Consider the following 15,189-nt stretch of genomic DNA (forward strand, 5'->3'; position numbering starts at 1 on the left):
CGGAAGTCATGTTTTACATTCAAGTTAGCTGTCATCTTTTTATTGAGCAAAATTATGTGTATCCGATAAAACACGCGTGTTTAAAGCAAACACGCTTCAGCAACACTAGCGTTGTCTGTTACATGAACACAGGAGTATCTGTTTTGATGCTTTTATACAAAAATTTAATTCCTCATGAACAAAAATAACTTAAAGTTTAGTTTTTAAGTGATTACTTGTCGTTTCAAGAACGGAAGAATATCATCTGTCGGTCACCATTGTTCTCACGGGCTGAGCAGAGGACTGCGAAAGCCTCAGCGAATAAGCATCCAAAAGTTGTCTGCTGAGCAGACGACATGAGCCTCTGCATTGCGTTGATGTAGATGATTAGCCGGAAAAATGCACTAGCGATGCAGCACAGACTAACATAGACTCTATGAGCAAATACATTTAGTACCAATAAATGCAAATAATAGACACTTTTTTTAATTTGAAGCTATGACACCAATACGTAAGGAGGACATAGCACTGCACCACATTTCATAAGCGCTAGCATGTATAGGTGTGCAAAAAGTTCTTCCTGTACGTCGCTTCATGTTTACATTATTCCGACATTTAAACTGTATAAAGTGGCAAACCATGAGATTCTGGTGCATGGAATAAACTGAGTGGCACCTGAATTAAAGCCGTTGGCAATTGGAATAAACATGGTGGCACTTGTACGTTGCCCAACTGAGCTGACGCTTGAAATAAATATGTTGAAACTGGGATTAAATGATTGGCACATACAATAAATAACTTGATGCTCAGATTAGTTCAATGGTGTGTGGAATATTTAAGCAGGAATTTCGATTAAAGTGAGCGGGAAAACCTGTAGTTCATAAGCATTGCCTCTGAGACGAGCTGGTGCCCGCACGGCGCTGATTATCTTGGATAGAATCGTCTACGACTTAGCCCATACGCTTCAAGCAGGTGATATGTGATTGAATTCCGCAATATATAAGGGTTGCAATTAAAAGCAAAGCATTCGCAATTATTAACCGTGCAGTTGGATTAAGAGTGTTTTAGTGATGCGTAGGGAATCAATCTTCACAGGGGACAAATCAAAAAGTGATTTAGTGAAAGTGAAAATTGAGGGTACATGGTTCTTTAATCGCATCTGTGTAGACATGTGCACTGGCAGTACCTTCACGGAGGGCGGCAATTCAGCTAACTTAGATGACATGCTACCTCGACGCAGCTTGTAACGATGAACAATTCCGAAGATTAGTCAAGATGGAATGTCTCAGTTCAAAGTTCCGACTACGGGGACCATCTGTGGGTTATCCAGAGAGACCACAATGCAGCAGCCATAGTCGGCCTGCTGGTCACCACGAGGCAGTGACCCCACGCGCTCTAATAACATTTCTTGGGATATTCAATGAAGTTTCTGCATCCACCCATCATACGCAATGTATATATAGAGTTATTGTTATATGCTTTCCGAATTAATACCAACAAAAGAATTAATTCAGAGACATTAACGAGGGTAATCGCGCCATTTATCAAAAGCCTGTCAAAGGCCTCTTATGTTTCATCCTCATCTCCTGGGCGCTGTATCAACGAAAGATTAAATATAAATGCACACGAACTCGCTCTAGCTTCTAGTCTTATCATTCAGAGTTGGGATTGTATGAAGTATCCGTACAAGCATAATTCATACAATTATTTTCTCAAACCATCACAGATAGCCACCACTCTAGCAGAAGAGAGCAATAACGAAGAAGTTTTGGGAATTTGACCTTTCACTCACTTGTAAGCCTTCGTGGTGAGACCGGAACAGTTGTACAGCTTGGCCACATTGCGTATGGAAATGCAGTTTTCGGGAGTCATGATTGAGACAAGGAAGTCGCAGCAGTCCTTGATTATGCCCATGACGCAGAGGTAGTCAGCCGCCTCCAGCAGGCTTTCGACGTTATCGCAGTCCACCCGCGTCATACGCTTGTACGCAAACTCCACGATGATGGCCATGGTCTGCTTTATAACTCCGGGAATCAGTGCTTCGCTACGCGTCTCCTTGATCTTACGACAACCGAACAGTGCTCTGCGGAAAACGAATGCGCCACTCACGACGACTGGTGATGCGTAGGTGTTATACGAGCAGTTACGAACAAAAATTGGTATAGCATTGGTATAGCAAATTGGTATAGCAAATATGTATAGCATGACAATAGTTATAGCGCGAGAACAAAACGTCGACACAGACCTTCATGTCCTTCTTGTGTCTGTGTCGTCGGTTTGTTCTCGCGCTATAACTATCGTGAAGTGGAAGCCGGCGAGTCTGCCACACGTCGATGTTAGATCGGCAGGGCATCACCCGAAGTATGTGACATACTTACATACTACCTACAAACGGAGAAGGGAACGACGCACACCCTAAGAAGCTTCGCCCTTAAAAAAACAAAAAAAACACGAGAAAGCGTTGACGAGAACTGGAACGTTACCCTTTTGACGCGACCGTTATATCTAAGCACTGAGATTAAACCATCCGATAATAAATCAAAGCTTTCCAGCTTTTCACATCTTTATATCTGCGGAGAAAAAAGATGTGCCAGCCATCTATCTATCGCCATATCAGAGCAGTACTTCTTTTCAATTAAGATACTGCACTAAACTTTTTCGATTCCCATTGGGCCTCCCCCACGGTTTTAGGTGCTTGTTCATCAAGCTTCTTTGGCTAGCGCCTCGTTTGTGGCCGGTAGCGCATACACTAGTTCTAGTTGCTCCTTCTGGAGGCGCCAATGTGTTCTCTCGCAGCTTCACTTTCCCCGGTGAGCCACGCAAGCGGCGGCGCGTGGCCATTCAGTTACACAGGCGACCACTAGAGGGCCCAGCCGTATACAGGGCTCGCATTCGGGGTCTTTTTTTTTTCTTTTCGCTGGGAGCTCAGTCAGTCAACATTCATTTTTACCGCTCTACAGCACTAGATCTTCGGAAACCAAGGCAGCAGCGAGGTGAGCTCGCAACGTAGCACCATCTCATGCTCACAGTCAATAAATACCATTGCAGTGAGAGCCCGGGAAACCTATCAGCAAAAGATTCACCGTCAAGCGAACTCAGAGCTGCGGGCTAACGAAGCAGAAACTAAGCGGGTGTGCTGTCAAGCAAATTCATCAGGTCTTTCTATTATTACGACGTGTATGTGCCGGATTGATAAGAGGGAATAGAAGTGTGGACTTGGGAAGAAGAAGATCTCTCGGCAGTTTTATCCGGTGCGGCCTCGCCATCCCAGCTTCCGTTCAATAAACCCCCGTACCCCTACTTCAGGCGTAACAGAGTGGTGGAAGGTGCTGGGTACAGTATACGTCGACGAACCACGGAGCCACAGCTGTTCGAACTTCGCCGGAGCCGTCGTATTGCCGGTCTGCCACCGACACCAACTGCCATGGCCGAGAGCGAAGGTCACGCCTTCTCAACCACACAAAGGTCAGTGCCAGCTGCACCTCGATATCACTATATGGAACCCCGCCCGTTCGCGGGAAGAGCAGGAGAAGATGTGGATGCGTGGCTGACACAGTACAAAAGGGTGAGCCGGTACAACTGCTGGGATGCCACCGACCAACTGGGAAATGTCGCGCTGTTTCTCACGGAAACAGCTCTGATGTGGTACGAAAACCACGAAGATTCCTTAACAACGTGGGATCGTTTCACTGAAGAGCTCAAGAAATGCTTCGGCGACTCTGATTCAAAAAAGAAGAGCGCGGAGCGCACGTTGGCTCAAAGAGCTCAGACTCCTGGAGAAACGTGTACCACCTACATAGAGGAGGTCCTGATGCTCTGCAAGATCATAGACCCGTACATGACTGAAGAGGACATGGTCGGCCACCTTCTGAAGGGTATAGCAGAGGACGTCTACAACTTTTTGATAGGCAGGGAAGACCTCACTTCCGTCTCCGCCGTCCAACGTCACTGCCGTACTTTTGAGAAGCTAAAGACCCGTCGTATTGCCCCGAAATTTGGTAGGCTGGCAAATGTAACAACGGTCGCCAGCGTCGACGTGAGCCCGCCCGCCGACCTTGCCGCTACTATCCGGACAATAGTGCGGGAAGAACTACAGCGACAAGACACACTGTTCCACGACACCATCCGCCATACGCCTACCTGTTCATCCTACTACCCGGCCCCGTTCGCTCCCCTGCCACCATCAGTATGTGTGACAGACGTTCGCGAAGCTAGGGCTTCGTGGCCACGCCGAGACTCATTCGCGTCTGACCAGCGGTATGACCAACGTCTTCGTCCCGGCCCCGCCCCACAGAGGCGCGCAGCTCCCGTTCAGCAATCTGCTCCACCCCGTTCGGTTAGGCGACCCTACACAGCCCAGCGCTCTCAGCAGTGGTTCGGCGAGCGACCCCTACCCATCTGCTACAACTGTGGCGTCGAAGGCCACATTGCCAGGTACTGTAACTACCGGCAGCCGCCGAGGTACGACTGGCCACCGAGATCCCACCTGTCCGACTTTGCACAAGCACCAACGTTCCCTGGAAGCGCATCTTACGAGACACCAAGGCCGCTGCGAAACCGTTCTCCAGCCTCTGACCGCAGTCTGACACCCCCGCCAGCCCCTCGCTCCAATCGGTCGCCGTCTCCTAGGCGCCGCTACCCTTCGCCGCCTCCGGAAAACTAGGCAGCGCGGCCGCTGGGGGTGAGGTCGCTGGTGATTCGCTGCAAGAAGAGATACCTCCACCGGTGCTTATGTTTAAAAACAAAGTGCAAGTTTTTGTTGATGGTGTACATACGATGGCTTTGGTGGACACTGGAGCCGCCGTGTCGATCATGAGTGCTGCGTTCAAAGCTCGTTTGGGAAGAAAGGTGACCTTTTTGTTGGAGAAAGCGATAACGTTCTGTGGCGTGGGCGGCAACTCGTTGTGTCCGATTGGTGTTTGTACCGCGGCAGTGTTACTGAGTGATCAAGTGTTTGTGACAGAATTCACGGTTCTTCCGCGGAGCACTCATGACATCATTCTAGGCATAGATTTCTTGCGAATGTGCGGAGCCACTGTAGACTGTCGAAATGGCGAAGTTATCATAAGTGACGCTGTTCCTCATGGACTTATCGAGAATTCGGGTACGGAAAGCGGTGCGCTCCGAGTCTATGAAGATACCGTTATCCCGGCCTTCTGTGCTGTGCGCGTTCCAGTAGCTTCTTCGCATATTAACGACAATAAGACCAGTTTCGATGCGCTAGTGGAGCCTTTCCATCTAAGTTGTATAAAGAAGAACACGTTGGTACCCCACAGCATAGTTTCAGTGAGTGAAGGTCGTTCAGACCTTTGGACAACGAATTATTCAAACGAACCGGTGCTGCTACCAGGAGGACTTAAGCTAGCGTCGTTTAAAGAATACTCGCCAACAACAGTAGCTGTCCTCAGTGACGTTCGACGGGATGAACAAGTGACCGCCTGCTCAGACAGTTCGAAAGTTTTACCTATGGTTGATAAGGCGCTGACTGCCGACAAGCGCAGAATGCTTGTGGACGTTTTGTTAAAGTACTTGCAAGTTTTTGATTTCTCCCAGAGTGACCATACGCCTTCCATTCCTCCATTTCGTATACGCCATAGGATAAATACACAAACAGCACAGCCAATCCGACAAAAACCGTACCGAGTATCGCCGTCCGAGCGCAAGATAATAGACAATCAAGTGCGTGAAATGCTCCAAAAGGGCATCATTCAAGAATCATCGAGCCCTTGGGCAGCTCCTGTGATCCTTGTGAAAAAGAAAGACGGTACCTGGAGATTTTGTGTCGACTATCGCCGTTTGAACTCCATCACGAAGAAAGATGTTTATCCTCTTCCACGAATTGATGACGCCTTGGACTGTCTCCATTCGGCGTCATACTTCTCGTCTATCGATTTACGTTCAGGCTACTGGCAGATTCCCATGCATCCAGCGGACAAGGAAAAGACTGCTTTCATAACTCCAGACGGACTTTATGAATTTAACGTGATGCCGTTTGGATTATGTAATGCTCCTGCCACATTCGAAAGGTTCATGGATACCATTCTGCGTGGCCTAAAATGGAACGTCTGTATGTGCTACCTAGATGACATCGTGATCTTTGGGCGCACATTTCGTGAGCACAACGAACGCGTGGACATTGTTCTGGAATGCATTAGAAACGCTGGCCTTGTTCTTAATTCGAAGAAGTGTCATTTCGGCGAGCGACAAACCTTAGTACTTGGGCACCTTGTGAACAAAGATGGGATCAGGCCTGACCCGAGCAAGACAGCAGCTGTGAAAGCGTGCAAACCACCTCGCTCAACGAAAGAGCTTCGCAGCTTCCTAGGCCTGTGCTCGTACTTTCGCCGATTTATTCCCGCATTCGCCGACGTTGCCTTCCCCTTGACCAGTCTGCTACGTCAAGGTACTAGCTTTGAATGGACACATGACTGTGAGACGTCTTTCAACCAACTCAAGTTCTTACTCACATCGCAGCCCATTCTCCGACACTTCGACCCTTCGGCGCCGACCGAAGTTCATACTGACGCCAGTGGCATTGGCATAGGTGCAGTTCTAGTACAACGACACAGTGGAAAGGAACATGTCATTGCGTATGCCAGCAGAACTTTAAGTAAACCAGAACGGAATTACACAGTGACTGAGCAAGAATGTTTGGCACTCGTCTTCGCTGTACAGCGATTCCGTTCATACCTGTACGGTCGTCCCTTCCAAGTGGTCACAGACCATCATTCCTTGTGCTGGCTTGTAAGCCTCCGAGACCCATCTGGCCGCCTGGCACGCTGGGCCCTCCGCTTGCAAGAGTATGACTTCACGGTGTCATACAAGAGTGGCAGGAAGCACGCTGACGCTGACTGCCTTTCGCGGATGCCGCTTACTACAACACTTTGCGATGCCGACAATTTCGATCACCTAATTGCGTCAGTGACTCCAGTATTCCCGGACAAGACCACCTTTCAAAATGAACAGCGGAAGGATGTCAGCTTGGAGCCATTATTTGCTGAAGCACGAGCGTCCACTTTGGCCGGACGCTTTTGCGTTCGTGAAGGATTACTTTACAAGAGGACCTTCTCGGCCACGGGTTCCCGCTTCTTGCTGGTGGTGCCGCACACACTCCGTTCCTCCATTCTGCGCGCCATGCACGACGACGCAACTTCGGGTCACCTGGGAATGACGCGAACACTCCTTCGTACACAGGAGCGATTTTACTGGCCACGCATGCGCCAGTCAGTTGAGCAGTACGTGGCCAGTTGCACTCAATGCCAGACGCACAAATCAGTCACGACTGCTCCGGCTGGACTTCTACAGCCTGTGACGCCTCCCAGCACTCCCTTTGAGCAAGTTGGCATTGACCTCGTGGGCCCTTTTCCACGCTCGGCAAAAGGCAACCGTTGGATTGTAGTGTGCGCCGATTACCTGACCCGCTACTGCGAAACGGCCGCCCTGCCATCTGCGACTGCTGGCGAAGTATCCTCCTTTCTCCTGCACTCTATCATACTGCGCCACGGACCTCCTCGCGTCATAATAAGCGACCGCGGCCGTCAGTTTACGGCAGACGTTGTTGAGGAACTGCTCCGTATGTGTGGCTCGGAACTTCGTCATTCGACACCTTACCATCCACAGACGAATGGCCTTACTGAACGAACGAACCGGACACTGGTGAATATGCTTTCAATGTACGTGGCGTCCAATCACAAGAACTGGGACGACGTCTTACCGTTCATCACGTATGCCTTCAACACTGCCCAACACGAAACCACCGGCCACAGCCCTTTCTTCCTTCTTTACGTTCGACCCCCTCGTTATACCCTGGACACTATCTTTTCGTTTTATGACAATGACGATCCTTCATTAGCTGAAACACTATGCCTTGCAGAAGAAACTCGGCGTCTTGCCCGCCTGCGTACTATAGCATCGCAAGACCGCTCAAAGCTCCGCTACGACAGCAAGCACCGCCACGTCACATATGAACCGGGAGACCTTGTAATGGTGTGGAAGCCTATCCGCAAGCGTGGCTTGTCCACAAAACTTCTCGCCCACTACACTGGCCCATTCGTTGTCCTTGAGCGCCTCAGTGCAGTAGATTATAAAATAGCACGACTGACAGCTAGTGGGAGACGATCAACCAAGACCGAGGTTACCCATGTGGCTCGCCTCAAAGCTTTTAGACTGCGGGACGATGCATGAAACGCGCGGTGCGCTTCGTCTGCGAAGGGGGAAATATTACGACGTGTATGTGCCGGATTGATAAGAGGGAATAGAAGTGTGGACTTGGGAAGAAGAAGATCTCTCGGCAGTTTTATCCGGTGCGGCCTCGCCATCCCAGCTTCCGTTCAATAAACCCCCGTACCCCTACTTCAGGCGTAACACTATTATGGTAGAGGAATATGTACAGAATATTTGTAGGGCACCCGATTATTTCTGCACGAGGACCTCTACATCATTAAACTTGTGGATATGGTGGTGATTTTTTAGCGGCGAAGCTCTTTAAGCCGTGGGTCGTGCGTCGCTGATGTATGTAGTAGTAATAGTAGTAGTAGTAGTAGTAGTAGTAGTGGTGGTGGTGGTGGTGGTGGTGGTGGTCGTAGTAGTAGTAGTAGTAGTAGTAGTAGTAGTAGGTAGCCACCTCTCGTTTAGTATTTAGAATGTCCACTGGATGCTGGTACTTGTATAAGAAATATTGTTACAAAAAGGAAGAAGGGGTGGTGGGCACGAGCCACGGCCACCAGCAACGGCTGGTGAACATGACACTTAAGACGTACGCGAATTATCAAGAATCTTCGGGAGTCTACGAAGGCCGGCCGAAAGCCAAGCCTTCCCAGCTACAAGTGGCTCATGAAGTGAAAAACCTCCTAGTATGACCTCAAGATGGCAAACAACGTGACCACGAAGTCCTCTATACATCAAAGTAAGTTGGAACAACCGCCTCCAGAAGACAAGCCACTGCCTCCCCAAGCTGTATCACTGGCAAAATCCATTCGTCACAGTGTAAAAGCTCCTGGCAGACCCACTCAAAACTTTTAAAGGAGGCAACTTTGCCGGCTGCGGGAGTGTGTTTAAATAAAGGAGGAAGAAGGGGTTGTGGGCACGAGCAAGAACCACGGGCGCTAACTCAATAGGTTGTTTTGTAGACCTTGGACGTTGCTAGACGATCGAGTCTGGGTCTTCTACTTCGTTTCTCACAAATATATGATGAAAAGATGCCAGATGGCGTTACTTCAAGTCTTCACTAAGTAAACGGACGGACGGACTGACGGATGGACGGACAGGCAGACAGACAGACAGACAGACAGACGCACGGATGAACGGATGCACAGACGGCCGCACGAATGAAAGCATGAACGGACGCACGCATGAACGGACTAACGGAGGCTTCGCCCCTGTCGTCATGATTCACTCCGTGGTTATGCTGTGATTTTTCATTTGAGTTTTTCCTCCGCCTAAATGCACACACCTTCACAATTTTTAGGAGCTTGCTCGGGCAAGCTTCTTATGCTTGTGCCCTGTCTTGTGGTGCAGGCGTATACACCAGTGTTGTTAGTGTTCACTTCTCTGGTCGCCGCTCAAGGTCGACATTCCAGACACCTCTACGGTGATTCTAACAAGGCTCACGAGATGGTAGCTACCACCCAAGGTGTTTGTTTTCGATGGCCCGCGCGCTCACCTGCTCGCGACTTCGTCCACTTCGTTCTCGTCGCTTTTCAGGCATGGCAGCTCGTGACAAGTTACTACAATACGTGACAAGTTGCTACAATGAGTGTTGCACACGGGTACCGATATCCTCCCTAGCCCCCTCACCTGCCTGGTCTCAACCTCATAGATGAATGCGTGAGAGCTCCACGGTGGCACATTTGTGAGCGTTAGGCATTCCACTCACCGCAGTGGTCAGTATGACATAAAAGGGCAGGTGGTTAATGTGCCGATCAACGTGGACAACACTGTGTGCAGTGCCAGCCACAGAATGCGCCTGAGAACGCTGTCTTTGACAAGCTCATTATGCGACGGCTTCTTAACAACCCTTCTTACAGAAATGATCTCGCCAAGAAACGCCCCATGTAGCTCCGAGCAGGCTCCTCTAACACCACTCACGTTGAGGATATGGCGGAGATTTTTTGTTGCGAAAGCAATCATATATATACCGTAGGCTGGTTTTAGGTGCGAAGCTCACTAGGCTGTGGGTCGTTCCCTACTCTTTAGTAGTAGTAGTAGTAGTAGTAGTAGTAGTAGTAGTAGTAGTAGTAGTAGTAGTAGTAGTAGTAGTAGTAGTAGTAGTAGTAGTAGTAGTGGTGGTAGTAGTAGTAGTAGTAGTATACAGCCACCTCTAGATCTTGAATTAGGTAGTAGATTGCGTTGTGAGTACTCGTCTTTGGAAATAATATCAATAGATGACGTGAGTTGTTTTCATATAGTGGTCGTTTGAGCATAGTTCATGGAAGGACAGACAGACAGACAGACAGACAGACAGAGCGACGGATGCACAGAACGACAGACGGATGCTTCGCCCCACCTCTCATCTTTCAATCCGTAGATTTCATGTGAATTTATTTGCAGCCGGTGTCGGTCGCTGTCATCATACCCGGAAATTGTATAGGTATCTATATATATAGAAAAGCAACAAAGAATAAGAATTCGGAAAAATACTTGCCGGCTCACGAAACGACCGTGGTACTTGGACCGCGCTTCGTTAGCCACTGAGGCATGAATGCGCTCGTCCGTCAATGTTCAAACGGCAAGTTATATATCTAGACCACTCACCGCTGGAAGAGCCCATCTCGGGAAAATATGAGCGCGTTTTCAGCATTACCAGTGAAATGACGCGGAGACCGCGCCACACTCGGTGTTTAGCTCGGCGTAGCTCGGACCACTCGTTACGACGCGGTGACGCGCGCTCGTCTCTCACGCGTATTTTGCCTCGCGAGGGAAAGCGGGGGGTGTAGACGCTCGCTTGTGCGCTTACCTTTCATTGAGGAGAATCGTAAGCCTTGAGCTTTCACTGCAACGACTGAGTTGTAGCAGCGTCTTTTGTTGCGATAGCAATTATAAGACGGTCTCGGATGGTTTTTGCCGGTGCCCCCGCTGCTGCCGTGATTCACGTGTTTGTATATCTGTGTATATACATATACATATATACATATAGAGGAGGCTAGCACGCATCCTTCCCCGTATACATACACGGGGAAGGATGCGTGCTAGCCTCCTCTTTCTTCGGAGCGAACATCGCCTTTCTAGACGAGGTCATCTGCGCACGTGCTTATCTCTTGAGCGAACAAGGAGGGAGGGAAGGCGCGCTTATCGTTGCCGTGCTAAAGCCCATATACCTTCGGAAAAGTACAGCATTCTTTTCATATGCTCCGCTTCCTCCTCTCAACGGCTCAAAAGCAAACTGCAAGCTCGTGACACATTAGAGGGTGCGCCACTGTCACAAGCGAAAGGAAAAGAGCAACGCACCGGAGAGAAGGAGGCGAGACGAAGGGCATACGGCGGTACTTTTACAAAATTGATTGATTGATATGTGGGGTTTAACGTCCCAAAACCACTATATGATTTTGAGAGACGCCGTTGTGGAGGGCTCCGGAAATTTAGACCACCTGGGGTTCTTTAACGTGCACCCAAATCTGAGCACACGGGCCTACGACATTTCCGCCTCCATCGGAAATGCAGCCGCCACAGCCGTACTTTTACGAAATATAGGGGCTTTATGCAATGCTATGCAACGATCAGCACTCGCGTTGTGCCTCAACAGAAGGCGGGAGCTTCTGCGGGCTGCCCTCCGTACAGATGTGACAAAAAGAAAGATGTGTACAAAACTCCTACACAAGGAAAAAAAAAGATGCTGTGTACGGAACTCTATTCATATATGGAAAGAAATACGCTGGTCAGACAGGTCGTTGCCTGATTGTGTGCCTTAGTGAAAATGAGAGTTCATTGAAGGAAGTCTCGTACTCGCATTTAGCGATGCACTGAAAGGGCTGCACTCGCCAATCGAAATTCGCAGACACACAAATAATTGACAGACACAAGAAGCGAACGACAAGAGGAATAATGGAAGCGTATAGGATCAAGAAAACAGGTGACAAGAACGTGAGTCAAGCGTCTGTTCTGGTAACGAATGCCGAACTTGTTTTTTTTTTTTTGGACATAACATACCCCAGTGCATTTTCGTTTCAGGTTTTCTTCTCTCAGTTTTTTTGGGGGGAGGGAGGGGCCTAACACGTGTTTTTTATGATTGTATGTTATCAATAGTGGGAGTGGTTTCTTTCGGTATGTCACGTTGTTGGCGATACCAGTGGAGGTTTGAGATGACGTACATGCGTGTTTGCATACATAAATGTTCACTTCAAAATAAATTTTTTTGAGTTGCTAGTAAGTGCTCCTCCAGTGTCTTTTTTGAGAGTTTGTCCTTTTTGGTATTTGTTTCATTAAGAACTTATACCAACATGCCCAACTGGCAGTCATCCTATACATTGTGCATACTGTACACACGTTGTCAGTTGTTTACGTGCGCAACCGGGCAGCGTCACGGGCTATTTACGGTAAGAATGATCCCCAGCGCTTTGTCTACTCGCCATATTTACCTTCGTTGCGACGCCTTGATTTTTAGAATTGCGGGGTGCGTAACTCTGAAATATTCGGCGAATGCGATCACTACGGCCTAATGTGTAAGTAGTAAGCTCAATTAAGGGGAGAGGAGGCTAAAAACTAAGTAGAAGTCTGTTTACTGGATATGTGCACATGCGTAAGCCTAATGGACTGCCAACAAAACGAGGTATTGCTTTAGGCGTGACGTGTAGCATGGCGCTCGGAGCTGCCGGTATTGCTTGAGTAAGACTTGCTGTTGGGCGAGTTGTTTAACGCCCATAGAATACGTAGTAGCGCAAACTTGGAAAACACAGACCAGCGAAAGGAAGTAGGAGGGAGCACCCGACCTTTCTGCTCTCTCCTTCTTTTCCCTGATACGTGTTTTCTGCACTACTAGGTGGCCCATCGGTGTTGCTTGATTGATTAATATGAGAGGTTTACCGTCCCGAAACCACGATATGACTATGACAGACGCATTGGTGTTGCTTACCTGAAGTACTCGCTGCAGGTGGCCATGATGACCTTGTGGACTGCAAACTCTCCCCCGTCGTCTGTCTTCAGCAGACCATCACAGAGCATGTCTGTGCAGCGCGTGTTCCACAAGGCCTCTCGCACCTCGGGCAGCAGAGAGTCTTCGTCCAGGCTAAGAGCAACGTTGGCCATGCTGCCCTTGACCGGCCCCCTAAGCGCGCGTCATGCGCAACCCCGGGTGTTCTCCCGCGGGAGGGACGACACCATGTGGTCGCACAGGCAGCAGGCTGCTCGCGGCAGCTACCCTGGACGACGACGATGATGATATTTATATTCGAATGTGGCATTTAACATGATTTCAATTGGTGTGAACTAAGCTGCAAAGCCAACTAGCGGCTTGGTGAGGTGGAAGAGGAGGAGGAGGAAAGAAAGAAAGAAAAAGCAGCGAGGTTAACGTGCTTCTTGTTTTCTACCCTGCGATGGCGGCAGGGGTGAAGGAATTAAAAAAAAGAAGAAAGAGAGGTTAGGTTGAGAGCACCGTGTGGGTACATGTCATACATGGCCAATCTCTCGTGGTGGGTACGAGCCAATACATATAGAAACAAGCAAGCAAGCAAGCAAGCAAGCAAGCAAGCAAGCAAGCAAGCAAGCAAGCAAGCAAGCAAATATGTGCCCCTGCCAACTCCACTCTTATAAGCGGATACGTAGTTTGGTCGACTTTGAGATATTTATCAGTGACCCCGTCACTGCGCTGGCCTGTGACGCGTAAAGCCGTGAACGGAGGATGTCTTCTTCGGGAAAAAAATCTATTATCTAGTTTGTTTAAGGTTTCACGTTTCTGTGTTTCAATCACCGAATCATCAATGCGTGCATACTCGAACTTCTTGCTGGACTATCAATGCCATAAGGATTGCAGGCTGAAGGCAATCTTGCCTAAAACTCCAGTGCCAGCCAAGCGACTGAGGCACCAATCTACCATCTTCATGATGACTTCCATGTCTATACGAGGTTTTGATTTAGAATGGGGTAACAATGTGCGATCCCGAATACTGCATACAAGCACTTCAGAATTTTTACTGTAAGCATAGTGGAATATGATTTCAGAATAAAATTAGGATTTCAAGAAACTCGGATATTTAACAAAACGCTTAAGTAAGTTCTCTCCAGAAGTTAAAATATTACCCTATAAAACATTTATTTGACCACTCCTGGAATATTGTGCTGCTATTTGGGATCCATACACACAAGCAAACATTTCAATATTAGAAAAAATACCGAGGAAATGAGTTGGGTTCATCTTTATTGAATACAGCTGGGAGGCATCAGTCATAGGTTGGTTGGTTCCTCAACACCTTGGCGCAACCCACCAAGGGGGATAGGCCATGAATGAGAGGGTGCCTTGCTTATTAAATTAATTCACTTCTTAAAAGGAAGGGTAGGATTATTTAGATAATAAAGGTGATAATATATAGGTGTTAAATTTCAAAACAAAAAACCTTGAACAGAAAACATAATAAGCATACAAAAAGCAAAAAATATACATAGAACAAATGAAGTTATTTATTTTTTTTAGCATTGCACTCTTTTAGATTCTCGTAAGAAATTTGTAACAGCGGTAAAAACGTTCCTGTGGCTGAATCCAAATGCGACTGCGCCAAATGAAAGAATCACCAGAACTGTCAAGTTTAAGTCCAACTTTCGTAGGGGTTACTTTAGTAGATTTTTTTCTTTGAATTTTGAATTTTCGGCATGACAAAAAGAAGTGCTTCAAAGATTCCCTCTCATTACAATAAAGGCCCAAAGGCGACTGTGCCAGACCTGACATGTGAAGGTAAAAGTTCAGTGAAGGGACTCGACAACGCAGCCTGGTATTTACTATTTCTTTTTTTTTCTTGATGAACCCCATTTGTTCTTCCAACGAAACTTTAGCTGTAGGTAGTATGATACAAACAAAGGAGATTTTTTGAAGTTATTGGCCGTTGTGCGTTTTTCAAAGCGTGCTGCTGTGATATATTCCGAAGTAGGCAAAATAGGTAAAAAAGGACTATCAAGGGAAGATACAGCTAGTGCATCTGCATGCTCATTCAGAGCTAAACCTCTATGGCCTGGTACCCAAACTAGTCGAACGAGTCACACACGTCTAGGAATGAGCGAGTAGAAAGT

The 15,189-nt window shown here is 48.0% G+C and overlaps 1 protein-coding gene across 1 annotated transcript in view; it reads right to left on the reverse strand.

Annotated features, from left to right (window-relative positions):
- The window catches only part of LOC119177936 (uncharacterized), a 101,024-nt gene extending 87,697 nt beyond the window's left edge, over positions 1-13,327 (reverse strand). The window contains exons 1-2 of the mRNA XM_037429117.2: positions 13,046-13,327; positions 1,772-2,062 (exon numbers count right to left, since the gene is read on the reverse strand). Coding sequence (XP_037285014.2) covers positions 1,772-2,062; positions 13,046-13,218 — 464 coding nt within the window. The 5' untranslated portion in view covers positions 13,219-13,327. The remainder of the gene's footprint in view (positions 1-1,771; positions 2,063-13,045) is intronic.
- Between the last annotated feature and the right edge of the window lie 1,862 nt (positions 13,328-15,189).

This window comes from Rhipicephalus microplus, chromosome 1, assembly GCF_043290135.1.
Source record: "Rhipicephalus microplus isolate Deutch F79 chromosome 1, USDA_Rmic, whole genome shotgun sequence".
Taxonomy (NCBI): Eukaryota; Metazoa; Arthropoda; class Arachnida; order Ixodida; family Ixodidae; genus Rhipicephalus; species Rhipicephalus microplus.